Source organism: Protopterus annectens, chromosome 11.part0 (genome assembly GCF_019279795.1).
Source record: "Protopterus annectens isolate FY-2018-M chromosome 11.part0, PAN1.0, whole genome shotgun sequence".
Classification (NCBI taxonomy): Eukaryota; Metazoa; Chordata; order Ceratodontiformes; family Protopteridae; genus Protopterus; species Protopterus annectens.
In genome coordinates this window covers 725,489,583-725,517,312 of record NC_056745.1, presented here as the reverse complement: position 1 = coordinate 725,517,312, position 27,730 = coordinate 725,489,583, and the positions used below count along the sequence as shown (strand labels likewise).

Here is a 27,730-nt window from a genome sequence, read left to right as displayed (position 1 = left end):
CCTTAAAAGCTTATTAACAGTTTTCGTTAAGCCCCCCCCCCCTCCTTTAGTCAAATTGATAAACGGGCCTGCGGGCTTTAGTTTTTCTATAGTTATCCCTATAGTTTGCCCTTATTGAGTGGGTGTGTGTGTATTTTCCTAGTCGGCCCTTTATCTTCTCCCCTTGTGTGAGTGTTTGAGTTGTGTGTGCTGACTGTTAGATTCTTAGTGTCCACTATAATGTCCAAAGACACTAAAGTCTCAGGATTCAAGAAGTGTGATTCGTGCTGTCAGAAGATGTCTGACAGACGGTCACACTTGCGTTTATTGCCTGGGACCCTTGCACCTGCAGGACTCTTGTTCCGTTTGTCACGGATTTAGTCCAGGAGTCCTGCAGGAGCACCGCAATAAGCTAATTTTCAGGGGCTCCTTGAAGCCTGATGACTCCCTGTCTAAGTCTGGCTTGGGGAAGTCGTCCAAGCCCGCCAAACCCTCTGCTCCAGTTCTTGAGTCGACGGCTAGCAGAACCAAAAGTGCTCTGACATAGGCTCCAGTTGCATCCGATGCGAGCAAGACTTTGCCCGCTCCGAAACCCGTATCGGAGCCGACAACAGCGCACAAGTGCTCTACATCACCCTCCGTAGAGTCCATTCATTCGGCTCCAGGATTGCCCTTACTGTCGGAGCGGAGTCATAGGACTTTTTCCTCCACGTCTTCCAGGCTGTCCGACCATGACTTTGAGAGGGTGGTCAGTAGACTCCTCAAGTCTCAGGCACTGGCCCAAATACTTCAAAGCCCATCTCACCAGGCTGTGGCTCCCTCTGTGCCAGTTTCGATTCCTCCTCCAACTCTTGAGTTGAGCTCGGAGCCGGAGTTTGTCGGAACCGGGACCTTACCCATGTCGGAGCCGATACTACCACCTTCGGCCCCGGTGTCGTCTGTTCCGACCTCTTCATTGGTGCCGTCCGTGGAGAGGTCCGGGCGCCGGGACTCCATCTGCTCCGAAGGGGCGAGTGGCATCGGACCCTAGTCCGACCCTGTTCTCCTTCTCGGAGCGTCGGCGCTGGTTAGTTTGGCCCCAACATCATTCTTGGAGGCTTCTGTCGGCGCCGGGAGCGGTCCTGGTATCCTCGGAGCCAGGACTTTCTTCTGTGCCCGATAGGGGGAGCCTTTGAGGTGATGAGCGTGCTGGATCCGGTGTCCACTCCAAGGTTGGCTCCTTCAGCTCCTCCCTCTACAGTGCCTGTTACGATCTCTGGTCATCCTCTGGCAATTGATAGCAGAGATCCAAAGTGTAGGGTACCCACTTTGGGGGTGTCTTCTTCGTCCGAGACCTACCCTGAAGCTTCAGGGGGACCCCCTAGGAAAAGAAAGTGCAAGAGGAAGCACGTAGACTCTCCCGAGTCTATCACTTCGGACACCGACTTGGATGAGTCTGAGGGTTCCCCGAGATCACCCTCTGAGGATGTCTCCTTTTCAGAAATCCTAGAGATCTTGAAACAGAGGGGTAATTGGTCCACCCTCAAACCATCCGAAGACGTGTCTGTCTGAGTCTGAGGAAGTCGTGGGCCGAGGAGGTCGGTCCCAGTCTTTCCGTTTTTTAGAAACATGTGTAGCCGGTTGTTCCGACGGCATAATGTAAGCAAACTTTTCGCCAAAAAAGTCTTCAGCGAACTCCGCCCGGCGCCTGAGAGTGCGCTTATTGAACAGAGTACAGGCGGCACAGGCCGAGACGTCATGGTCTGGGCCAAGGCAAGGGAGGCATTAAGAATGGAAATCCTTGGGGTATTTGTTTACCACAAGACAAACAATTATTTACTTTTTCAGTTAATTCTGACATCGGCTGAGGCAAGAAAAGGTCCCCAACGGCGTACTTAGCTTTTTTGATGTCTTCGGTTTCGAAGAATACAGGAGCTGACCGACCGGAACTTGCGAACTGCTTCTGCTTCGGGCACCGCGGCAAGAAAGACTGAAGAAGATGGCGTCGGCTGATGCTTATATACTCCAGCCGCTCTGACGTCGGAGAGAAATGCGACATCAGCCGACGTCGGACCCAGACTTTGGAATCCAGCTGACCGAGGGCTGCCTGAGGCAGGACAAACCCATATGTTATGACTGCAGTTGCATATCTATCGGACATCTACATTTATGGTAGGTACAAAACTGTACTTTCTAACTACAGTACAACATTGTATTAACTTGGAAACTTGTAATAATTTTGATAATGTGTATTAACTTTGAAATTTTATGTGAGATATTGTACTGGAGCTTTTTGCCACAGGCCACCACTGAAAAGGGGGCATTTGCCCAGTCATACATCATGCTTTCCTGGTGAACAAAGATGCAGGAAGGTTGGTGTAATGGTTAAGGTGTTTATCTTGCAAACAAGGTGCAGAGTTGATTTTCACATGAGGTAATTGGCTAGGCTTAGTGGTCCACAAAGGCAGTTAGTCTAGTAGTAATCTAGAAGTGTGAGGTTGTCATCATGGTTAAGGTGTTTACCATACAGATGCAAGGTGTAGGGTTTGATTCTTATATGGGGTAATTGGCTAGGCTTCAAATGGTCCAGAATGGCAGTTAGCCTAGTACTAATCTATGAACCTATGAACACACAAAATAAGGCAACATCAGTCTCGCCATGGGGGAGAGTGGTATTGTGCTATGAAAGTTGGGATGAATGTCTGACTAGGCCAGTAGCAAAGATTCCTATTTGCTATTACTGCAGTAGTATACACAGTAAAAGCTAAGTTGCCTGCACAACTGCAAAATGTTAATTTTTTAAATGGTGATGGCACTTGGAATTTACCAAGGAAAACCCAATTTTCAGCCAAGTTGACATCTTTTTAGCTTCCCCCTTTCAAGCTGTGCAGATGTCCACCCACTTGGGTTTCAGCAAATCTGTGGTACAAGAGAGGTCTGCCCTAATCTGTTTTCTTGCTGCAGTATAGAGTTTTTAAATAAAGTTACTGAGTCCTCAGATTTTACTGTGTAGTAGCCTGGGTCCAGTGTACAGAAGTACCATATAGTGGCAATAAAAAATGTTTACAAATTTGTGTACGTGTTAATGTACTGAGAGCTTGAACGCCAGGGCTATAGATGTCAGAATTTAAAGTTATAACTGCATTACTTGAAAGATGCGTATATCCTATGCAGACTTCCATAGTGTTGTTTGAGGATGTTCATTATCGCCTCCTGCCCCAGTTATAAGTTCAACCAGAAGAGTCTACTCTCTCCAGGAGTTCTTGAACCAGATGTGCAGCCCCTCTTTTCCAGGACTAGCATCTGCCAAGCCATCCAGGGATGCTCACTCCAGAAAAAGAAAAGGTAATGACATATCCATGCAGTCCAAAAGCCACCATGAGTTTTGCAGTATTGGGACAGGTGAACTATTGTAACCCTTTAATCTGATGCCTATGGTAATGGCCCTCAGAGTACCAGCACATAGGAAGATGACAGAATGCCCCTGTGAACTGAAACTCTGCATCAGTTGATTTTGATTGTGGATATCCGGTTCCAAATAGAAAAGGTAGTGGTCCTTTAAGGATTGTTCTGTCTAGAAAAGGTATGAACTTAATTTGTCAGAGCCCCTACTTGCAGATGGCTCTGTTGTTTTTACAGGATTCTGCACTTCTGAAAGTGAATATACAAGAATCTTGTTAATTCAGTGGTGCTGTCCATGGATTCCATTAAGGGGCTGCAAGAGTGTCCATTTTTGACAGAAAAGGCAAGACTTCCTCCTTTAGAAATAATATACACCCCTGCCACCCTACCTTCAGGACTGTTAACTGTCAAACTTTTAACCTGGGGCAGGAGAGTCTCCCTAGATTTAAGGACAAAATTGTCAGATTATGCTAGACTTGCACAACCTCACTGGCCTGGTTGAAAAGCACATTGTGTTGCCATAATGCTAATGCTGCATCATATGAGGTGATGACAGTGTGATTAGTCATTAAACAACATGCTTGGCCGAGGACCCAGCCCTTGACAGGTAATGTAAAAATACAGCTCCTCCATTACCATGGGAGAAAATGCTGTTTTTGGACCCCATGCTGTGCAGCTTTTTAAGAAATTGCGGGGAAAAACGGTGGTATCACTTTTATTTGAAATGAAATAAAAACTACCCTATTAAAAGGCAAGTCAGGGGCATATGTCTAAAAGGGAAGAAAGGCCAGTTCGGAAGAAGATGGGAAGCTTGGGGAGATGCAGTGCTGACTTTCCCCCTAAGAAAATGGCCACCATGCCTTGTAGTTAATCCCATACCATTCCATCAAATTAGTGTTGCTTTATACAGTTTCATACACTTCAGGTAATTTATTATGAAAAGGTTTTCACAGAATTGTGCTTTGGTTTGTTCTTCGTGTTTCACTTGTTGCAGTCATTACATTTGGGTTATCTGCTTGCAGGTCGCACTCAGTCGTCCTGATTAACAAAGTCTTGGGTCCTGCGTCTGTTGCTGTCCCTTCTTCCATGATGTCAGGTCGTCAGGGGTATAAAACATGCAGCCAATGCCATTGCATCACTTTTTTTTTCTTGCCGTGCGGTGCCAGAAGCAGAAGCGGTTCGCAAGTGCCGGTCAGCAGACTCCTGACATTTTCGTTTGTTTCAGAACGAAAGTCTTCAACTAAAGCCAAGTACCTCATTGGGGAAACTTTTTCTTGCTCCTTACCGATGTCCGTAAAAGTTAATAATAGAATTGGTTGTGGAAAGCAAATACCTCATGAAGATTTTAATTCGTACTGTATTCCTTGCCTAGGCCCTGACCACGACGTACCTTGCTTTCGGTTTTGTGCTTTATTTAATCAGCGCACTATCCTTCGATATATTTTCACTTCTAAATATTTTGGTTCTCTGTTTAATTATCCAGAAATGTCTGTTAGCCATCCGATTACCGGGAAAAAAAACGCAAAGATAGACAGACCTTTGAGGTCCAAAACTGCCGACGATGCTTCTAAGCCCGTCACCGTTACTCAGTGAGGTGCTTTCGGAGCCCCTGATACCCGCTACTTCTGATTCACAGGCCTCTACTGAGACCCATTCAGAGTCCGGTATGCCGCTAGATGCCTCAACTATGGAACCTGCGGATGTCTCTACCTTGGATGGGTCCGGAGCCACTGTGCAGGCACCGGCTTCTAAGGGTGCATTCAGGCCTACGGACTTGCATATTAAATTGATGCCTCATTCATTACTTAGTCCTAAATCTCGATCCATGTCTAAATAACCGATGCCCAGGCCACATGCTCAGGTCTCTTATGCCTAAAAAACAAATGATAAGAGTGGCTGAAGGATCTGATAGCTCTAATCAGGGGTAGCCAACACCCTCTTCTAAGAGGCCCAGGACTGAAGTTGGTTATGAATCTTCTGATCAGGATTTTGTTTTTTCTGACTCTTCTGATGATCTAGATTTGCCTTTACCTGCTTATGAAGATTCTGATGCAGAGGACTCTATTCCCTCTGCTTCCCCTCCTGAGGATTTTTCTTTTGGGGAAACCTTACATACTATAAGGGAGCATTTCCACTGGGAAAGCCAGGATTTTTCTGATTCGTAAAAGAGACTGGGGGATTTCTTACTCCTATCTCAGCATAGGCCTTTAGCTATTCCTCTTGTACTAGACATTGTTGATGCTTTCTTGGAATCTAGTTTGGCCCCTGATTCCCTGCCTTCTGCTCCCAGAAAACCTGACAGATACTACAGGGTCCCAGAGTCTCACAAGTTCCTTATCAAGTAGTATTGCAGATCCAGAGACTGTTTCACAGGGGCCCAAGGGCATTAAGGCTTCTACTGCTAAAAATCCTACCCCTTCTGATAGAGACTCCAGGGCGCTGGATAGATGGGGTAAGAAGGTTTACACTTCTGCAACCTTGGCCATTAGGGCTTTAAACTGCCAGTTTCATATGTTAAAATATCAGCAACATGTTATTGGACTGCTTATACAGAAAATTATTCCTGACTGTGGAAAATAAAGAATTACAAGATTTAATGCATTCTGCCGAACAAGTTGGAAAACATACTTTGCAATGTGGTTTTGATTCATTAGAGGCCTCTTGCAGGGCTGCTGTTACTGGGTCTGTGCTCAGAAGGCATGCTTGGCTTAAGGAGCAATCTTTGCCTGATCATGTTAAAGCTAAATTATTGGATGCTCCTTTAAATCAGGACTGCCCGTTTGGCAACAAGGCTGAGGAAGTTTTTAAAAAGATGGAAGAGAAAGCTAATTCTATGCAAACTGTTAAAGATTTTTTACAAGTTCAGCCTCCTATATTTAGTAGGCACTAGCCCTCTAAGAATTGGTCCTTGACAGCCCCTTCCAGGTCTTCTCAAGGCAAGCCCAGACACAGCAGAATCCCCAGGTTTCAGTCTCAGGGGACTCTCAGAACTAAGCAGTGGGGGGTCTCCACTTCCAAGTCTGGGAATAAGACTCCCCCCCCAATGGTAAACTGTTACAATGACTTCCTTTTAAAATTTCCAAGCACTTATCAGCTGACTGCCCCTTTGGGTAGAAAGATTGCTCTTCATGCAAAGAATTGGGAAGTCATTACCCAGGACAAGTGGCTTTTAAATAGTGTCCCAGGGATATAGATTTCACTTCTACACGTTGCCAACACCAAGGGGGTGGCCGGACCTACCCCCAAATCAGTGGGCAGAGGCCCAAAAACAAGTACATTCTCGACCGTGGTGGCTATTAAACTGGTACCAGAAGAGGAAAAGGGACAAGGTTTCTACTCGAGACTTTTCCTGGTATCCAGAAAAGACAATTCATGGCGTCCTATCCTGGGCCTGTCTACTCTAAACCTTTTGGAGATTCCAAAATTCAAGATGCTGACTCTTCACCAATTACTTCCTATGCTAGGCAAAGACGCCTGGTTGGAAACACTAGATTTAAAAGAAGCATACCTGCACATCCCAGTCGGGGAATCTTGCAGAAGATGCCTACGCTTCATGGAGGGTTACACGCATGATCTGTTCTCTGCACTGCCCTTTGGCTTATCTGCTGCGCCCAGGATATTCACGATGTGCCTAGCTCCAGTAATTGCATTTTGCAGGCAAAGAAATATTCAAATATACCCATACCTGGACGATTGTCTAATTCAGGCAGAAAGCCAGGACATACTTTTGAATCATTTGGCCTTTGTACAAAGGGTTCTAACTTGTCTGAGGTACACCTGGTACCCTGTCAACAAGTTATATTCCTGGGATCAAGCTTGAATACAACTTCCCAGATAGCTTACCTCATGCCAGAAAAGCAAATTCATTTGACAACCTACTTCAAGTGGCCACAAAAACCCTGCTATCTACAAGACAAATACTGCAAGCCTTGGGGTTTATGGCCTCCTGCATTCTTCTAATTTCACATGCAAGACTGCATATGAGGAAACTATAGTGGTATCTAAAAAGCCTATGGTGTCAACGTTCTCAAGACCTAGAAACAATGATTCCTGTCATACCTTGCCTACGCCTAGAGTTCCTTTGGTGGGCAGAGGCCTGCCACCAAAACAAGGTACTACCTTTCACACCACCCCCTGCCGCCCAAACCCTAACAGATGCATCAGACTATGCATGGGGGGGCTCACCAGGCAGGGAAGTGCATTCAGGGCAAATGGAACCCAAGTCAAATTCACCTGCATATCAATCAAAAAAATGTTAGCTGTACAGAATGCTCTGACAGCCTTCAAGGACCACATTCTTGCAGGACAACTAATGGTAAAGACAGACAACAACACTGTTATGTGGTACATAAACAAGCAGGGGGGTACACATTCTTACCCCCTCTGCAGACACAGCCTTGAGATACCAAGTGCACCTACAAGTTCAGTTCCTGCCAGGAAAATTAAATACACTGGCAGACGGTCTAAGCAGAAACCTCGTGGACCCACACGAGTGGAAACTGGAACAAAGGATTTTCAACATGTTGACAAGCAAATGGAGGAGCCCAGATATAGACCTGTTTACCTCTCCCCAGAATTACCAATATGGACAAATTTTGCACACGGACTCCCCACAAATAAGCTTGGAAAGTGGATGCTCTGTCCTTCAGCTGGAAAAACCTATCAGTCTGTGCCTTCCCCCCTCTGCTCTCCAAAAGTACTACTAAAAATCAAATGGGACAAACCAAGGATGATTTTGATTGCTCCAGACTGGCCACGCCAACACTGGTACCCCCTCCTGCGCAGTGTCACTTATCTCCATGGCACCTGCCTCAGACTCCTCCTCTGCTGTCTCGGCAGGAAAACCAGATTCTGCACCCTCTGCTTCCAACACTGAACCTTGCAGCTTGGCCAATTACTTTATCTCTCCTTTACCGTCCCTCAGCAAACCTGTGATGGATATCATTTTAGAGGCAAGGAAGCCTTATGCTTAAAAAGATTCTGTGCCTGGAACCAGTCTCAAGGGATGAGCCCAATTTACCTCAGATTTTGCAATACTTAACTGAGATGCTTCACAAGGGCCTGTCTTTCCTCCATTAAAATCCACGCCTCAGCTATTTCAGCTCATTATAACAGAACCTCCCCTCTTCTCTCATCCACTGCTCAAGCATTTCCTCAGAGGGGCCAAAAATTTGAGACCACCCAGGAGAGCTCCAACCCCAGCCTGGGACCTTAACTTTGTCTTAGAGAAACTCACTCTACCTCCTTTCGAGCCAGATGCTACTGCAGACTTGAAACTTCTTTCTTGGAAAATGGCTTTCCTTTTAGCAATCACTTCAGCTAGAAGGGTATCTGAATTACAAGCCCTTATGGCAGTGGAGCCTTTCATCATCTTTCATGCGGACAGGGTGTCCCTCAGAAACGGTCCATCTTTCATGCCCAAGGTGGTATCCAGTGTGGCTCTTTCAGTCCATTCATTTGCCAACCTTCTTTCCCAATCCACAGAATAAAGGGGAACGGATACTGCATTTCTTAGATGTGCACAGCCAACTTAGATTCTACTTGGACAGGACTAAACCTCAAAGGAAATCTCAACAACTGCTGGTGGCATTTGCTGCAGGGGCAGAGGGGGGAAGACTATTTCAAAGCAAACCATTTCTAAATGGATAATGTGAAATTGTTCCATCTCGCCATTTGTTCTTACACACAGGTTCGGAGCCGATCCTCTGCTCTGAGTCTGCCACATCACCAGCTCCGCATCTTCAAGAAAGCTCGAGGCACAGTTCTGTCCCATGATCCTCCTGTGCTAACCCTCAGATATAGTTTGCCGCTAGCAGCAGATCGCATCGTGAGAGGCTCGGGCCAGTATTTTTTCATTCTTTATACTATCCTTTTTGAAGTTGTAGTTGTTAAAAGTAGTTAAAGTAGTTTATTAGTGTGATAGTTTATTAGTGTTTTTCAATAGTTAAAGTAGTTTTAAATAGTTTTAGTATTTTTTAACTTGGTTAAGGCCTTGTTGTAATTCTGTCAGGACTGACAGTAGGGTTTAAATTGTTAATTTCTGCCTTAACTTATTCTTCTCTTTGTGTGTGTGTGTGTGTGTGTGTGTGTGTGTGTGTGTGTGTGTGTGTGTGTATATATGTATGTGTATATATGTATGTGTATATATGTATGTGTATATATGTATGTGTATATATGTATGTGTATATATGTATGTGTATATATGTATGTGTATATATGTATATATATATAGAGAGAGAGAGAAAGTATTTTTCATACTTTAGAAGTGTTAGTGTGTTATATATATACATATATACATATAAGTGTGTTAGTAATTTGTTTACTAGGTATATTAGATAGTATGTCTGAAAAAGCCAAATCAGGCTTTAAAAGATGTCCATAACTGATGACCATTCTTCCTGCATCTACTGCCTTGGCCCTCTCCACTTGCAGGAAGACTGTTCCATTTGTCATTCCTTCAGTGGGAGGGTCATGCTAGAAAGGCGCAGGAAGTTGGTGGACAGAGGGTTAAAACCCGATTTTCAGGAGGCCCTGGATAAGACTGAACAAGTGTCCAAGTCTTCGAAGGGGTCCAAGTCTTCAAGAGTTTCGGAGCCTAAGTCCTCGGCTCCGAGCACCTCTTTTCAGATTCGGACACCGGCTCCAAAGACCTCTGGGTCGGGCTTCGAATGTTTGTCTCTGATCGAGACTCTGGTATTGGAGCCGGTATCGGAGGTACCACTGCCTTCAATCCTTCGCTCTGTGACTGCTTCGGCACCTTCAACCCATTCTTCGAGGCAGCTTTCCGACTCCGACGTGGACTGAGTGGTACAGAAGCTAATTGAGAACTCGGCTCTGTCCAAAGTAATCTAAGTTTCGTCCCAATTGGTTTTGAAACTCTAGGCTCTTCCCGCCCCCGAGACAAATCCTCCTCCAAGACCTGTCGAGTCGTCAGAGCCAGGAATCGAAGAGCTGATTGTAGAGCCCTTGGTGCCAAAGCCTCCAATAGCGCTATTGGCACCATTTACCTCGACACCTTCGGAACCAGCCGGGGGGTCACGGAGCCGACTGTCTTTCCTAGGTTCCTGGGCTGACAGTCGAACCGAACTTTCGGTTCCGAGACTCCCCCTCGGGGCCTCTGCTCAGATCAGCTCGGATCCGTCCTCAGGGTCGGAGCCCGTGGTCCTGGTTCCAGGGAAACTACAGGCTTCTTCGGAACCGATGGGATCCTCGGGCCAGGGCACTGGTGCCTTCGACATCATGAGGAAGGTCTTGTCTGAACAGACACATACATCATCGGCATCTTCTTCTCCCCAAAGGGTCCACGTTCTGCTTCTGTACCTTCGGTTCCTACCAAGCGTCGAGACCCAATGCCTCAGCCAGCCCCAGAGGGCACCTCTGGTTCCTCGGATGCCTCCCCTGAAGCCCCCTCTGAGGATGTACCGAGGAAAAGATTGTGCAAGAGGAGGCACATTGATTCCCCACAGGAATCTCTGACATCTGATACAGATTTGGATGAAGCAGAAGGGTCCCCACGGTCCCCCTCTGAAGATGTCTCTTTTGCTGACATTTTGGAAATCTTGAAACAGAGGGGAGACTGGCAGACCCTTATCCCTTCTGTAGACTAATCGGTATTGCTGAAGGCATTTGGGGCTCAACCTTCTACCTCCTGGGTGACCCCTCCCTTTGACGAACTCATGGACCTGATAGCGCGAAGGGCGTGGGAGACACCTGATACAGTGGAACCGGTCCCCCGCAGACCCAACAAGTATATCACGGCCCCTCAAGACAAAAGCTTTCTGACTAAAGGAGTGCCAGTGGATACTATGGTGGTGGCGGCAGCCACTAAGAAGGAAATGTCCGAATCATCTTCCTCTGTTCATCCTAATAAGGATTCTAGGACGATGGACAAATATTGGAAGCGCGTGTTTAGTTCTGTGACTTTTTCCATGCGATCGCTGAACTACCTTACGCATTTCACGCGTCTACAGAGATCTCCTCAAGGAACTGGGAGATGCTCTCCAGGGCAATACAGATGCTGCTGTCTCCGAGAAAGTGACAGCACACCTTCACACCCTCAACTCCATAGTTAACTCGTCCATGAGGCTCATTTCATATGCAGCCGAAGGTTCGAGTAGGGCGGCAGCCTCAGCAATTGCTCTGAGGAGACCATCCTAGCTGCGCCTATGCTCCTTTGCGGTAGCCTTCAAGTCTTCCTTTGCTAACGCCCCTTTTGATGGTGCCTCATTGTTTGGTCCCAAAGTAAAGGAGACTCTCACTAGGTGCGAGAAAGAAGGGAAGACCCTGTCTGCCGTAGGGGTCCGTTTTTCCGCCCCATCTAGACCATACCCCAAAGGGCAAAGAGGCGGAAAAATGTGGTTCCGAAAGACTCTGGGATCCTTTCAGCCCACACAGAGTGATGCCCCCTCCAGAGGCAGAGGAGGGGGAAGAAATGAAAGACGTCGTCCAGGCGGCAGAGGGGGTCCGCAGAATCAGGGCGACAGATACGTTTTCTGGGAAGTCCTTTCAGCACTCCTGAGTGCATGCCCGGCTGTCCTACTCTGGAGGCAGTCGGGGGTCGTTTGGCTTTATACCCAGTGGCCTGGCTAAATCTTACATCGGATTCCTGGGTAAAAAGCATAGTTACCAGAGGCTACACTGTTCCACTTATAAAAATTCCACCTGCCCCCAAACAGCTCCCAGATGTTCCACCCAGTCTGTGAGACCAGGTAGCCATAGAAATAAAAAGGCTGCTCGAAAAACAGAGTCATCCAACCAGTCCCGGCGGACCAGAAAGGATCCGGAACTTACTCGAGGTTCTTTTTAGTTCCAAAGAAAACGGGGGACTGGAGGCCAGTTTTGGACCTCAGCAGACTCAACACTTTCGTGAAAAAGGAAAAGTTCCGGATGGTCACGCTACAGTCGATCCTTCCTTTCCTACAGGACGGCGACTGGATGTGCTGTATGGATCTCAGATGCGTACTACCATATCAAGATGGCCAGAGCGTCCAGAGATCAACTGCGCTTCCGGCTGGGAGCCAGTCACTTCCAGTTTCGTGCTCTGCCCTTTGACCTCACCTCAGCCCCCAGAGTGTTCACCAAATGCATGGCAGTAGTAGCGTTGCACTTGAGACAAATGGGATTCCGAGTGTTTCCTTACCTAGACGACTGGCTCCTGTCCGTCACCACCGAGTATCGTCTTGTGCAAGCCAGGGATTACACCATCAGCCTTTGCTCCTCTCTGGGCATAAGTCAATTTTGGAAAATCTGTCTTATCGCCCTCGCAGCGCATCTCATTTATAGAGGCAGAGTTAGACACTTCCCTGGCTCGAATCAGTCTCCCCCCACTAAGAGTATCAGCTCTCAGAAATCAAATTTCTATCCTCCTTCAGAGCAAGAGAATCCCTGCTCAACAAATCTTGAGAGTACTAGGAATGATGGCAGCCGCTCTTATCGTAGTTCCTGTAGGGAGGATGCATATGAGGATACTTCAATGGATGCTATTCGCTCAGTGGTCGTACCTACAGCTTCCACTATCTCACGAGATCTTAATCACGAACTCCTGCAAATGGGATCTCCTATGGTGGATGCACAGTCAGGACCTAACAGTAGGCCGACCGTTTGTGTTGCCCAGTCCTATAGCTACTTTAACCACGGACGCTTCCCTGATAGGGTGGGGGGGACTTTTTCAGGGAAGAACAGTCCAAGGTCAATGGTCCAACTTTGAGTACAACCTGCACATCAATGTCCTAGAGCTGAGGGCAGTGTTTCTTGCGTTGCAACACTTTCATAAGTCCTTACCTCTGGGAACAGTGACAGTTCAGACGGACATGTCAGTAGTTTGGTACATAAACAAGGAGGAATCAGGTCTTATCCATTGTGCAGAGAGGCCCTCAGGATTTGGTAATGGGCTGTGTCTACTGGACGCTTTATGATAGCAACACACATCCTGGGGACATCCAACGGCATTGCGGACAGGTTGAGCAGAGCCATACTGTTGCCCCACGAGGGGTCCCTCAAATCTCAAGTCGCGGAAAAGATTTTCAGCAGATGGGGCCAGCCTTGCTGCGACCTATTTGCATCCCCATTGAATGCCAAATGCAGAAGCTACTTTGCCCTACTACCCCCTCCGGGGGGTGCCCCCAGGGATGCACTTGTGCACGATTGGCCCCCGGGTCTCCTTTACACTTTTCCCCCTGTTCCGCTATTTCCCAAATTCCTGCAGAAAGCCAAACGTCTGGAAAGGACCATAATTCTGATAGCCCCATTCTGGCCTTGACAAATGTGGTTCCCCTTCCTTCAAACTCATCAGGTGGAGGAACCGTGGATTCTGGACCCAGTGCCAGATCTGTTGACGCACTCGTCGGGAGTTCCTCACACATCTCTCAAGTCCCTCAAACTGACAGCTTGGCTGCTCCGCTTCCTATCTTAGCCAGGTCAGATTTATTATCCCCTGCAGTACAACACATAATTGTATCTTCCCACAAGCCATCCACAAGGAAGCTATACAACAGCAAATGGAAACTTTTTGCGTACTGGTCTTCGCAGCAGGGTATAGATCCATCAGGGGCTCCAGTACACAAGATATTAGAGTTTCTTTCGACTCTTTTTCATGAACGAGCATAGACTTCCACGATAAGGGTACAGCTTGCGGCTGTATCTAATTTTCATGTTGGTCAGGGAGATAGTTCCTTCATGTTCCACAGACTTTGCAAAGCCTTTATGAAAGGTACCTTTCACCTCCGTCCCCCCTTTCGTAATCCAGTGGCCCCATGGAATCTTAACCTGATGTTATCACAGCTCATGTTGCCCCCATTCGAACCAGCCGCCACAATCCTCCTTAAATTTTTATCGTGGAAGACACTTTTTCTGGTTGCCATCACTTCCGCCCGGAGGGTTTCAGAGTTGCAAGCATTATCTGTCCGGCCCCCATATATCATATTTCATCCAGATAGGGTAACATTGCGCACCAATCCATCCTTCCTTCCAAAGATTTGTCCGGTCCAAAATATTAATCAATCGATTGAACTACCCACCTTCTTCAAAAATCACTCCAGTAAGTTGGAATACATGCTGCACAAATTAGATGTCCACAGGCAGCTGAGATTTTACTTAGGACGAAGGAATACAGAAAGTCAGACCAACTGTTTGTATCATATGCTGACCAAAGGAAGGGAAAGGCGGTAACAAAAGTTACTTTATCCAAATGGCTCTCAGACTGTATAAATTTCGTATATTCAGAATCAAAGCAACAACTCCCCTTTAAACCCAAGGCTCATTTTACGAGGGAGATTGCTACTTCTTTAGCCCATACCGCCCGCTTGCCATTAGATACCATTTGTGCGGCGGCAACTTGGGCGAAACCACATACATCTGAAGTAGTTGCTTCATTTGTTCTGCAACCTGTGGGTTTGTGATCCGATCTCTGATCCGACCGGCAGCTTTCCAAGCTTAAAGATCCGAGCTCCTAGCTCCTCCCCTCTACCCACAATCCCCTGTCATCACCAATACCTCAGATCGTTTTTGCCACGGCTTGAATCACAAGCATCTTGAGAAGAGCTCCTGAGCTTAGTACCAGGGAAGTGAATTTTTTCTTGAAATTTTCTTAAAACTTTGACAAAGTTAAAAGAAGAGTGTTGAGAGAGTGTTTCTCTGCCCTTTTTTATTTTCGGGATTGCGTTTTGTTCAGTTAACCCTCCCTTAGGTGTTTGGGCGTGTGAGTGTGTGTGTTAGGAAAATGGCCGAAGGCCATAAGGCAATTTTTTCTAAGTGCACTGGGTGTGGCCATAAGCTTTCCCCAGCTGATGGCCACACTCAGTGCATTATATGCCTGGGAGTTGCCCATTTGTCTTCAGACTGCCAGGTTTGCGCAGCCTTCAACCCCCGGGCTGAGGAACAGGAGGAACAGGCTTATTCTGGCGGGATTGCTTCCCCCGGACAAGGCCTCTTCCTCCTCTCCCTCCAAGGTGCAGGCTGCCCAAGTAGCTTCGGCACCCCTGACTCCCTCGACTCAGGCTGGGACTCAACCTCCCACTATTGCCTTGAGTACGAGGGAAGTTGTCTCCTTCTAGGGAAAAGCACAGGGAGACGCACAGACACAAGAGGCGAGCCAAGCCTCATCCCTCGGCTCCGCCATCGAAGACTGTTAAATCGCCTCCGAGGGTGTCTGGACCTTCTTCTCTGCTCCGATCCCCCTTCCTTCTCGCCGGAGGAGGAGCTCCTATCACCCTCGGTCGTCGAGGCGGCCTTCCAGGCCTGCCTCTATGACCTCCTCTAGCTCTACTAGGTCTCTCTCCGATGCCGATATCTCCGCCGATATGGACAGGATGATGCGTCGGTTTCTGCAGACCCAAATGCAGATGGGGGTGCTCCTGACTCCCTCCCCCCACGGGGGGGGGGGTGCAGCTTCATTATTTGCCCCGATTTCTCCTTTAACCCGGATCCAGGTTTTGGAGTCTTCAGATTTTGTCGGCGCCGGTGGCCCAAGCCTTCTCGACGCCGACCATACCCTTGAGTATCTCGGATCCGAGCGCTCGGGGCTGTGGGCTGGGCGTCGGATCTGTGGGAGCGGGTGCATCTTTGGCGCCTCCTATGTCGGAGAGCACTTCCCTTTCGGATCTGATGGCTTCGGCTCCGATCCCTATCTCTGAGCCGAGGAGGCTGCTCTCGGGGCTGGAAGAGAGTAGTTCTTCCTCGGCGTTTGAGGTAGTGGAGAGGGTACTGTCGGTCTTCCAGGTCCCCGACTCGGGTTTTGGATCCTTCCGCTCCCTCACTGCATACGGGTCTACCTTCCATCATCCTTCTATCGGGACAGCCTGCTCAGACCCTCCAGTTGGTTCCCTCGGAGGAACAAGAGGCCGTTGGCTAGCCCTCTTCTGATGGCCCCACAGAGGAGGTGCCTCGTAAACGGACATGTAAAAGGAGGCACATGGACTCCCCCAAGTCCGTCACCACAGATACGGACTTGGAGGAAAGGGAAGGTTCCCCAAGGTCACCCCCTGAGGATGTCTGCTTTGGAGACATCCTGGAAATGTTGCGTATTGGGGGGGGGGGGTCTGCCCAAAAACCTTCCTCGGATGAGTCTGTATTTCTGGAGGTGTTTGAAGCGGGCCCATTTACCTCCTGGGTGTCCCCACCGGCAGATCCCCTGGTAGATCTCCTGACTACCAGGGCTTGGCAGGAACCCGACACCGTGGAGCCCATCCCACGCCGGCTGGATAAAATCCTTAGCCCCTCCTTCAGATAGGCAGGCTTGGGCCAAAGGGTCTCCAGTTGATGCCATGTTGGTGGCTGCTGCCACTAAGAGAGAACTCTCCCGGGAGAGCTCCACGGTCCACCCGCCGGACAAGGAGTCCCGGGTGCCGGACCGTATAGGGAAGCGGACCTTTGCTTCAGCAACCTTCTCTGTAAGGGCGCTGAATTATATGGCGCATGTCATCAGGCTGCAACGGGATTTGATCAAGGAATACACTGCAGCTCCACCAGAGTCCATGTCGGTCGAGGACAAACCGTGTTCTCGACTCGTATGGCCACTCAAGTCCATTTCAAATATGTCCATGCGGCTACTGTCTTATGCTACGGAGGGAGCCGCAAGGGCCAGCGGGGCAGGTGTTGTCTTGCGATGCCACCCTGGCTCCGCCTTTGTAATTTCGCGGAACCTTTCAAGGCGTCCTTCGCGAATGCACCCTTTGGCTCTTTGCTTTTTGGCAAGACCGTATGTGCTACACTAGTCCAAAGCGAGAAGGACGGGAAGATGCTGTCTGCCGTCGGAGTCCGCTTCTCGAGCCCCCAACGTTCCTTCTCAAGGAATCAGAGGGGGCAAATGAAGCTGTGGTTCCGCAAGTCTCAGCAATCCTATCCAGCTTCGGACTCTGCGCCCTCCAGAGGCAGAGGGGGGCAGGGTGGACGCCGGCCCAGAGGCAGAGGGGGACCGCGTAACTTCGGGTCTAGGGAGCCTTTCTCCGGGAGACCCGCACAGCAGCCCTGAGGGCTTACCCGACTGTCCAGCTCTGGAGGCAGTCGGGGAGGGGGGTGTTTAACGAAGCACCTGTCAATGTGGGAGTCCATCACGAATGATCGATGGGTGCTCCGAATTGTATCCAGAGGCTACAAAATTCCCTTCCTATTTTGCCCTCCCTCAGGTGGTCGCCTCCCCGATGTCCCACCCAATCAGAGAGGCGGCGACCATAGAGATTTCAAATTTGTTAGGAAAAAGAGCCATCCAGCGGGTCCCCCCAGACCAATCTGGATTGGGCTACTACTCAAGGTTCTTTTTAGTGCCAAAAAAGACGGGGGACCTCAGGCCCATTCTAGACTTGTCCGCCCTGAACATGTTTGTCCCCAAAGAAAAGTTCCGGATGGTCACTCTACAATCTATTCTCCCCTTAATGCAGGAGAACGACTGGATGTGCTCTATGGACCTCAAGGATGCGTACTACCACATTCTAATGGACAGACAGTCCAGGAGGTTCCTCCGCTTCCGTCTAGGGGCCAGTCATTACCAGTTCAGGGTCCTTTAGTTCGGACTCACCTCAGCCCCCCAGGGTGTTCACCAAAGTCATGGCAGTGGTTGCGGCCCACCTGAGGCTTCAGGGCATAAGGGTCTTTCCGTACCTATACAACTGGCTCCTCACAGCAACCAACAGGCATCAACTTTGTACCGCGAGGGACTATGTTCTGTCTCTTGCCGACAGCTTGGGCATTTCAGTCAACTTACCAAAGTCTTTTCATCCTGTGCAAGCATTAGATTTCATAGGAGCCAGGCTAGATTCCCGATCTTCTCGGGCTGCTTTGACCTTGGACAGGCTGTCCAGCCTCTCACTCCAAGTTTTGGCCCTTCGCACCAAAGCTCTGCCGACGGAGTTAGTCCTGAGAGCACTAGGCTTGATGGCAGCGGCTATCTGCCTCTTTCCATGCTCGCCTAAGGATGTGTATTACAGTGGACACTCCAAGGTCAGTGGTCACTCTTACACCACCCATTGAACACTCCCATCCCCCTGAGCAGGGTTTGCAGGGAATCCCTCCTTTGGTGGCTTCACTCCCCAGAACTCAGGCAAGGGAGACCCTTTGTGATTCCCCCTCCCCAGGCCACGTTAACCACTGATGCTTCTCGCCTAGGGTGGGGGGGGGCATTGTTTGGGCAGAAACGTCCAAGGTATGTGGACCTTGTCGGAGACCGCCTTACACATAAATGTTCTGGAGATGAGGGTGGTGCTTCTAGCGTTGCAGGCTCTCCAAGACCTTCTACCTCTAGGAACGATTGCACTACAGACTGACAATATGTCAGTGGTCTGGTACATAAACAAACAAGGGGGAACCAGATCCTACCCTCTTTGTTGAGAAGCCATGAGAGTTTGGGAATGGGCGATATCCACCAACCGCTTTCTGATAGCAACGCACATTCCGGGACGATCCAACATTCTGGCGGACAAATTGAGTTGAGTAATTCTCAGTCCTTACGAGTGATCTCTCAATCTGAAAGTTGCGAAGGAAATTTTCCACAAGTGGGGTTGGCCTCGCTGCGATCTTTTTGCTACCCCCCAAAGCACAAAATGCAGCGAGTTCTTCGCAATTCTTCCCCCAGAAGGGGAGAGCCCCAGAATCGCTCTGATTCATGCTTGGCCTCCCGGTCTACTCTATGCTTACCCCCGGCTTCCGCTCATGGCGAAGTTCATTCAGAAAGCTGCACGGTTGTGGAGCAAAATTATCCTCATAGCCCCATTCTGGCCTTGTCAAATCTGGTTTCCATACCTGCGGTCTCACAGTCTCTCCTCCCCTTTAATCCTGGATTCCATTCCAGATCTGATATTGCACCCAACACCTAACCTGGTAAACCTCAAGCTCGCGGCTTGGTTGATCCAGTTCCACTAATGTCAAGGACTCCCGGTATCTCGTCACCAGTGAAAACTATTCTGGTAGCAGCTCATAAACCGTCCACCAGGAAAATCTAGAATAGCAAGTGGAAACTATTTTCTATCTGGGCTAACAGCCAGGGTCTCAACCCTTTTACTGTTCCGATTCCTACATTCTTGGATTTTTTGTCCATGATATTTGAACAAGGGGCCAGTGCATCAACGGTAAAAGTACAGTTGGCAGCAATATCCCATTTTCATGTGGGAGACTGATTAGGATCTCTAGTGTCTACAAAATTGTGTAAGACATTCTTGCATGGTGTTTTCCTTCTCAAGCCACCGGTGAAATCCGTGACTCCCCCTTGGGACTTGACCTTTGTTCTGCAAGCCTTAACGAAACCTCCTTTTGAATCTGCAGCTTCTGTACCCCTTAATTTTCTGTCCTGGAAAACAGCATTCTTGGTAGTCATAACTTCTGCTAAAAGGGTTTCAGAGCTCCAAGCTTTGTGCATGAAACCTCCCTATCTTATTTTTCACAATGACAGTGCGTCTCTCAGGACTAACCCGTCTTTTTTACCAAAAGTGGCATCTGTGGCAAATATCAATCAGACTATCAATCTGCCAGTGTTTTTCAAAAAATTTCAAAATAAGGGAGAATACACGTTGCATACACTAGATGTACATACAGTTGCGTTTTTACCTGCACAGGACCAAAGACGTTCGTAAGGCTGATCAACTGTTTGTCATTTGCTCCTTCATCCATGGGAAAACCTATATCCAAAGTGACACTGGCTAATTGGATTTGTCAATGTATTTCTCAGGCTTATAAGGCATCGGGCAAAACAACCCCATTTAAAATTAGTGCACATTCCACACTGTCCATCTCAACTTCTGCAGCCTTCTGGTCCAGGATGCCGTTGGACGACATATGTTCAGCAGCCACTTGGTCTTCTGCTCATACGTTTATTTCTCATTATAAGCTGGACATGATATCTAGAAGCAGGGCGTCCTTTGGCTCCGCGGTGCTTCGGAATATCCTTCCATAGGCCACCCAGGTTTCTTTGTTTAGGTAGCTGGGGACTCTGTCCCACAGGTTGCAGAACAAATGAAGTAACTACTTCAGATTTAGAAGTTATGTACTCACCATAACGTTCCATCTGAGTAGGTACTTCATTTGTCTGCAACCATCCCCCTAACCTGTATCGGGTTTATAGGATCTTTTATGATTCTTGAGAATATCTGAACCTGTTTATTACAGGTTTTTCAGGTGATGCAGCAAAACCGATCTGAGGTAGCGTGGTGGTGACAGGGCATTGTGGGTAGAAGGGAGGAGCTAGGAGCTCGGATCTTGAAGCTTGGAAAGCTGCCGGTCGGATCAGAGACCCACAGGTTGCAGACTAATGAAGTACCTACTCAGATGGAACGTTATGGTGAGTACATAACTTCTAATTTCATCGCTCACTACAAATTAGATAACTCCAGAGACAGGGCGACGTTTGGTTCCACTGTTCTCAGGAATATTCTCCCGTGAGCCACCCAGGATAAAGGAGCTAGGGATGCTACCCATGTGTAAGAACAAACTGCGAGATCGAACAATTTCACATAAATAAGTTACGTTCTTACCATAACGTTCCATGTGAATTGTTCATCTCGCCATTGAATTCCCCCCCTCCATCCCCCGTCCTGCGTGCTCGAAGAACGGGTAAGACTGCATTCGGGTTCAGTCTTCTCTAGATATTGTTATTCGTGAGCTTCCTAGTGTACATCAGGGCTGGCATCTTTTCTCTTCTATTGATAGAGTATCAGACAGTGTGGTTGTGTTTTTCTATGCGCTTAGGGCGCAGTAACTAGTGGGATTCTTCTGGTGTTGGCAAACTAGATCTGAGGGTTAGCACAGGAGGATCATGGGATAGAACTGTGCCTCGAGCTTTCTCGAAGATGCGGAGCTGGTGATGTGGCTGACTCAGAGTCGAGGATCGGCTCTGAACCCGTGGGTAAGAACAAAGGTGAGATGAACAATTCACATGGAACGTTATGGTAAGAACATAACTTTTTCTTTTGCATTAATTTCTGCTATAAGCACCATGGAAAACCTATCCCCCAGGGGATCAGACCTCACTCCACCAGGGCTGCATCTATCTCTACAGTCCTTCTCAGAGGTGTCCTTACCAGGGACATCCTAGAAGCTGCTACCTGGAGTTCTGTACATACTTTCACCAAGCATTATCATTTGCCAGTTTTCTCTAAATCTGAAGCTGGCTTTGCCACTGCAGGGCCTTATAGCTGGCACTAATGCTATCTAAATTCCTCCTCCCAACCATAGCTTTGGGAATCTACCCAAATGTAATGACTGCAACAGTGAAATACAAAGAACATAGTATAATTGTTTACACTTACCATAAATGTAGATGTTGGAGTGTATTCACTGTTGCAGTCCTGGTTACCCTCCCTCCAGCCCCCTAACTTCTTTTGGCTATACCTCTACTTTCCTTTACTATGCTTAAAAGCCTTTTTGGTGTATATGCTTTTTTTTGGAGGTATATCTTTGTGCTTTTATGTTTAATTGCTTCCCATTAGGGGGGCACCTGGCATTTGGGGCAAGAAAAACAGATGTAATGTCGTCGGCTGCATGTTTTATACTCCTGACTACCTGACGTCATGGAAGAAGGGACAGCAACCGACACAGGACTCGAGACTTTGTTGATCAGGCCGACTGAGGGCTACCTGCAAGCAGATAACCCAAATGTAATGACTGCAACAGTGAATACATTCAACATCTACATTTATGGTAAGTGTACACAACTGTACTTTTCTTGTCCCAAGAGAATGCCAACAGTGGCCAGTGCTACTTATCAAAATTAAACCAGTTTCTAAAGTTGCCAGAATTCAAAATGCTTGTTTTGCAGGTCCTTTCACCTCTCCTTTCTCACTTGGTTAGTATAGATGTGAAATATGCCTGTTTACATGGGTTGCTAGGGCAGTAGGCCAGTAACTGTGTGAAAACAGGAGTTGCTTGCTACCACTGTACTGCTTTGCCCTTTGGCTTGTGTATTTCTCCCAGGGTGTTTCAGAAGTGCTTGACTTTCCAGTAATTGCCTACTGCTGAGCCAAGGGCATTTATATTTACTCCTACCTGGAGTAATGCTTAATTTTAGCATCCTTACAGAAGATGTAGACAGCATTGCATTTTACCTTGGCATGCTTTCAGAGCCTTTGAACCTCTCGGAACATTCTAAAATCCTAGTAACTACCCAGCAGGCAAGGGCAAGGCCTGTTTTTGGAAGCCCTTCTGAACACTGAACCACAGAACTTTACCTCTGGAAAAAAAGGTGTAGTAGTTGACCTTTTTTTCATCTCTATCAAATAGCAAAAGCTATTATTGAGTTAATTTATCAGAACTGTAGTACTTGGCCTCCTCTGTTCTGACGATACCCCTAGTAAGATTGTCATGTGTGGAAACTCTAATGATATCAAAGAAAGCTATTGCCAACATGATGCTCCTTGCAGTGACTCGTCCCGTTTGCCCTCTGAGAATAGAGTTGTCATGGTGAGAATAACAAGTAAACTTCACCCTGGAAATCCTTTCCAAGCTAGGGCTTGACACCTAGCCAGTCAGTTTCTTCAGATGTTTGGTGGTAGGGGGGCACACTCGAGGAACTGGAAGAAAATGCAGAGCAAAAAATGTTCATCAGTGTCTGAGAAATTGCAGTAATTCTAGTCATCAAAGCCTTCAAAACTTTTAGGCAGACAGACATCTTGCTTATCTACACAAATCGTGTTGTGGTACACCAGCTGATGGGAGGATCACACTTGTCTCTCGCACAGGCTGGCCATGGAGGCTTGGTTATCTGATCTAGGAGTCTGGCATGATCTTGCATCCCTTTTCAGGAGCGGACCTTGACCAGCCAGTTGTTAAAAAGCAGTGGCAAATCTTCATGCGTGTATGTTGTACAGGGCTGAACATATGGATTTATTTATTGATATTTGTTTACCAGAAAAGTCCACTGGGCCAAGTTAGCCCATTTTCAGTGGAGGCCTGGGGAGTAAAGCTCCAATGTAAAAAAAAAAAAAAAAAAAAAAAAAAAGCCCACATACTGTATGCCAGAAATAGATCCTCCAAATCCCTTAAGGAGGGGAGAGGCATCTTGTGTTTGAGGGCCCCTTCAAAAAAGGTATCCTCAACCATGGAACTTTAGTTGCATTAGAGAGTTTAACTTTATCACTTTCTGAGCCAGCTGGTGGGGCACACTTCTTTAAATATGCACTGTGGAAAACTGTAACAGCGGCATCTGAACTGCAGGCTTTAATGTGCAAACAAAGAAACCACTCAAAAGGCAAAACAAAAACAACTGCCACAAACATAAACCAAAAGGAAGTTTTATTCACCTCTAGCACCTCGGCTAAAGAAGCCTTCAGGGGGTTAAATCACACTCTATGGTTTCAGTTTATATACTTACAAAAAAGCACATATCTAAAGAAGCATCAGTTAACACTAAAGTAATTAATCACATACTTCCACTTAAGCTTATTTAACCTTATTGGTACCAATGTGTTCTACTTCAATATGTATAAACTTTCTTTTATATAGCAAGTTTATCCTTGAGATCCATATGCTCCCCCACTGATTATTGCTCCAAAGTACAAACTTTTAAATCTGTTGGGTCACTGTTCTTAAACTTTATAAAAATGCATACCCAATGGGCTATTTATTCACTCGTTTATAGTATCATATGTTCCTGAAATCTGGTTTTAAACTTTCTCTGACTCTTCCCCTATGTAAAATCGCTAGAGGTGAATACAATTTCCTTGTGGTTTCTGTGGCAGTCGTTTTTTGGCTTAATGTGCAAATAACCCTTGTTCATCATTGTAGAGGCAAGGGCAAGACTGGCAGGTGAGCCGTTATATCCAACATTCTGAACAAAGTTTCTTTAAATCAGGCTATTAACCTTCCTATGCTGTTCCCCACCCCAGCGAACAGGATACTGCATACCCTGGATGTGCATGAGACTAAAATCTTGTCAGTCAATAATATCCTTTGCAAGAGGTAAGGAGAAAAGGACTCGTCTTTAACAGACATTCTCTAAATGGCTAGGTTGTTATATTACAGGATTTTGCAACTCAGTGGCGAAGTAGGGCCGTAGTGAAGCTGCTCCCTGTAGTGCAATCTCTGGCTTCGTAAAGTTTACATCAGAGGCAAAAACTGTGGCTGTAAAATTAAATTGCATCTGCTTGCAGCTCCTATGAAACCATTCAGGGTTATATAATGTCATCACTTCAGTAACCCAGACACATTTGTCCTGCAGAAAAGTTTTAATATAAACCTTGTTTTTTAGATTGTCCTTTTGTCCCTTAACAAAATACCCAGCTTTGCCACAACATGGGTGCTTGTTCCATTTGGTTGAATGGATTTATTACATGAGAATGGTTTGGTTTTGTATGGATGCTGTTATGCTTCCCTTTGTACATCATAGAAGAAGCTTGATCCAAGACATTTTTGTCTGCGTTTTGACAGAATACATTATAAAAGTACCATGGTGTCAGTTTAAGTATATATTTCATTGGTGCTAAATGTGCTGGCATATTTTAAAATGCACAGAAAAATGACTTGCAGCATCTAATGTCTGATTTTATGTTGTTGAGTGTGTCCTTTAGTAAGCTTGCTCATAGCAGAGGGTTCAGGGCAAAATGTGTATACAGAAATGTATTACCAGAAATTTAGTGATGTAATCTTACTTATTTTACTTGTTTTTCAGGAGTTTGAAGAGGCACTCTGTAAAGGTGATGCAACATTTGTCAGTGATTTAATTACTTGTCTGCTGCAAGGATGCTACCAGCGCAGTGATATCACGTAGGTACTTGTGGGCCTGGAGTGGGTGGTGAGTTTTCTAAGTTGTGTCTTCCCATGTGAAACTAATCTTGCACGATCCAGTCTGTTCTGCTGAACAGGAGTGGTAGCCACAGGCAGCAGTCACTTGGCACCTTTAAGTCTGTCCCAGGGTCAAAAACACTTCCAGCTTCCATAGTAAGCATCTCCTCTTGTCTCAAGGTTTTGTTTGCCTCTTTCTTGCAAGTTTCAAGAGTCACTCACAGCTAATTTTTGCTAAAGATTTAGTAGCCATATCTTCAGTTTGCTGAAATTCTTCACTGCTCAGGATTTAGCTTCACATCTTTTATATATGGATGTTGATTGATCTTGGCTAGTAGCTTGAAGTGTTGCCTAGTTTTTTTGCCTGTTTCTCATTCCTTCTGTGAGGTCACCCGTTTGTCTTTGGTATTTTGCATTGGTTTTGTTGCCTTTAAGTTTTTGGGTGCGTGTAGTAGTGATTTTTTTCAATGATTGTATAGAAGGCTTTGGTTTCAGTAATTGTTCAAAATGTGGATACAGAATTCCCCATCTGGACACTTATCCATTATTATTAGTGTCAGGGTGTGGAATTCTTGGCTTTCACCTGATATTTATGAAAGGTTTGGCTGCAGGCCACTGAATAAAGGAAAAGCAGACTTGATACTAAAAGGGTTGTTGCCTTGTGATTGCTGTACTTGTGCAAGGAGTTTAAAGGATAAAAAAAGCAGATGGTGCAGATTCTGTTAGTGTGGTAGAAGTCTCCTTTCCTTGTGGCTGAAGCCCCCAGATTAGGTGTTTATTGGAAATGCTTTAGATAAACTGCTGATGGATGCAGCATTGGATTATTGGAGCTACTCCATCTTCTGCAGGAGTATTGCAAGTAGGTGTAGTGGTACTTTAGAATTACCAGTCAGGAAATTTTCTTTAACAAAAAAGGAACTGCTGTAGATATTTAGAATATAGACCTTTCAATGCAGTGTCTGTGTGTGTTTTTTCCCAAGTCACTCCATAGTCTGTTTGCATGCTAATTGGTATAAGGTGAGGGCATTGGTCATCTCAAATTTGAGTCTGATGTTCTGCCTTCCCTTTCTGAACAATTTGTCAAGAGAATACTACCCCTCCACCATTATTTGATGCTGTCTGCCTGTGCCACTTTTCAGTACTCTGTATCAAAACCAGTGCATTTGCTTTCAGGTTTGAAGCCTACGCAGTCTAATCTTGCCTTCAGCATTAACGCACCTTTTCTGCACTGCTGGCTTCAATGTCATGTTAATCTCTGGTTCCTAGTCGCCCATAACACTGCTGGCTTGAGTGTCGTATGTGATTAGGAGTCTATGCCACCCATGGCCCTGATTTTCTCAGGGCTGTTTGCTGTGTTCTGATTTTAAGAAGGGCAGTCAGTTGGTACCTCCCATTTCAGTGCTGGGATTATCTTTCTTATTTGATAGCCTGTTGAATTTAAGACATCTGCTCAACCTCTACATACCCCTCAGTCGGGGAGGGGGGGCTATGAACAGAGCAGAATGTAGGTAAAATTGTCTGATTCCCCTTCCTTTACAAACTGAGGCCTTCAGACTGCTACCCCCAAAAAGGAAGCATCTGGGCACTTGTGGAATTCCCCCATCCTGCATGCCATTACAGACTGGGAAGCTTCCCCAGAAACCCCCTCCTGACAATCCCAGAATTGGGGAGATTTTTTACTTATGAGGCAGATATGGCCATGGCCTGCTTACCTAGTATTCTCTGAACAGCAGGTCGTACAAGAAGCTTTCCACTCCCTACCAAAACTGTTGAGTGGGTGGCTCCTCCCTGCTTTACTACATGGTGATCTTGGCCATGTAGAGGATTTTTCACAAACCTAGTTTCATAATGCCTCTATAGAAGACTAGACAAAATCCTTCAGCCTCCCAAGAGCTATGAATGTTGACTTAATGTTTTCCTAATTGCATTATCATGACTGCTGGTTAAGAGTGATTGTTTTGAAGAGAGCTTGGAGCTGTATCCAGAATTTGGCAGTCTGCAATTTTTTTTGAGCAGGGAAATACTAGATGTTCTTCGTGTTTCACTGTTGTAGTCATCACCTTTGGGTTATCCCTGCAGGGGGTAGCCCTTGGCCGGCCTGAATACCAGAGACTTAGTATTTCTGCATTGGTTGCGGTCGCTTAAAGACTGACGTCAAGTCGTCAGTGGTATAAAGGAAGGAAGCCGATGCCATTACACCAGTCTTTCTTGCCGTGAGGCCGAAGCAGAAGCAGTTCACACAAGTGCCGGTCAGCCGCTAATAGAGTTTTGTTTCCGAATTGAATTTGAAGTCTTCGAAAGCTAGCTACCCCATTGGGGATCCTTTTTTCTTGCACTTACCGATGTCAGAAAAAGTTAATATTCGTCTAGCCTGTGGAAAGCAAATACCACACCAGGACTTCCACTCCTACTGCATCAATTGTCTAGGCTCAGACCAGGACGTCCCTTGTTGTCGGCTCTGTGCTTTAACACCAGAACTATTTGTCGTTGGGCCCTTATTGCAGCCATATATTTCTGTTTACAGTCTTCTAATTCCAATATGGCTTCCATAAGCCATCAGACAGCAGACCTTCTGAAAAAATGTAAAGATAGACGGAGACAGACCGCACAGGGCTAAAACTTTCGGTGATGCTACCACCAAGCAGGTTGTCAGTAATTCAGTGAGGTGCTTTTG

At 46.8% G+C, this 27,730-nt stretch overlaps 1 protein-coding gene across 1 annotated transcript in view; it reads left to right on the top strand.

Moving 5' to 3' along the window:
* LOC122814988 (cat eye syndrome critical region protein 2 homolog) overlaps positions 1-27,730 on the top strand; it is a 2,862,500-nt gene that overhangs the window by 237,707 nt on the left and 2,597,063 nt on the right. Inside the window, exon 2 of the mRNA XM_044087243.1 lies at positions 24,944-25,038. Within this exon, the coding sequence (XP_043943178.1) occupies positions 24,944-25,038 (95 nt within the window). The remainder of the gene's footprint in view (positions 1-24,943; positions 25,039-27,730) is intronic.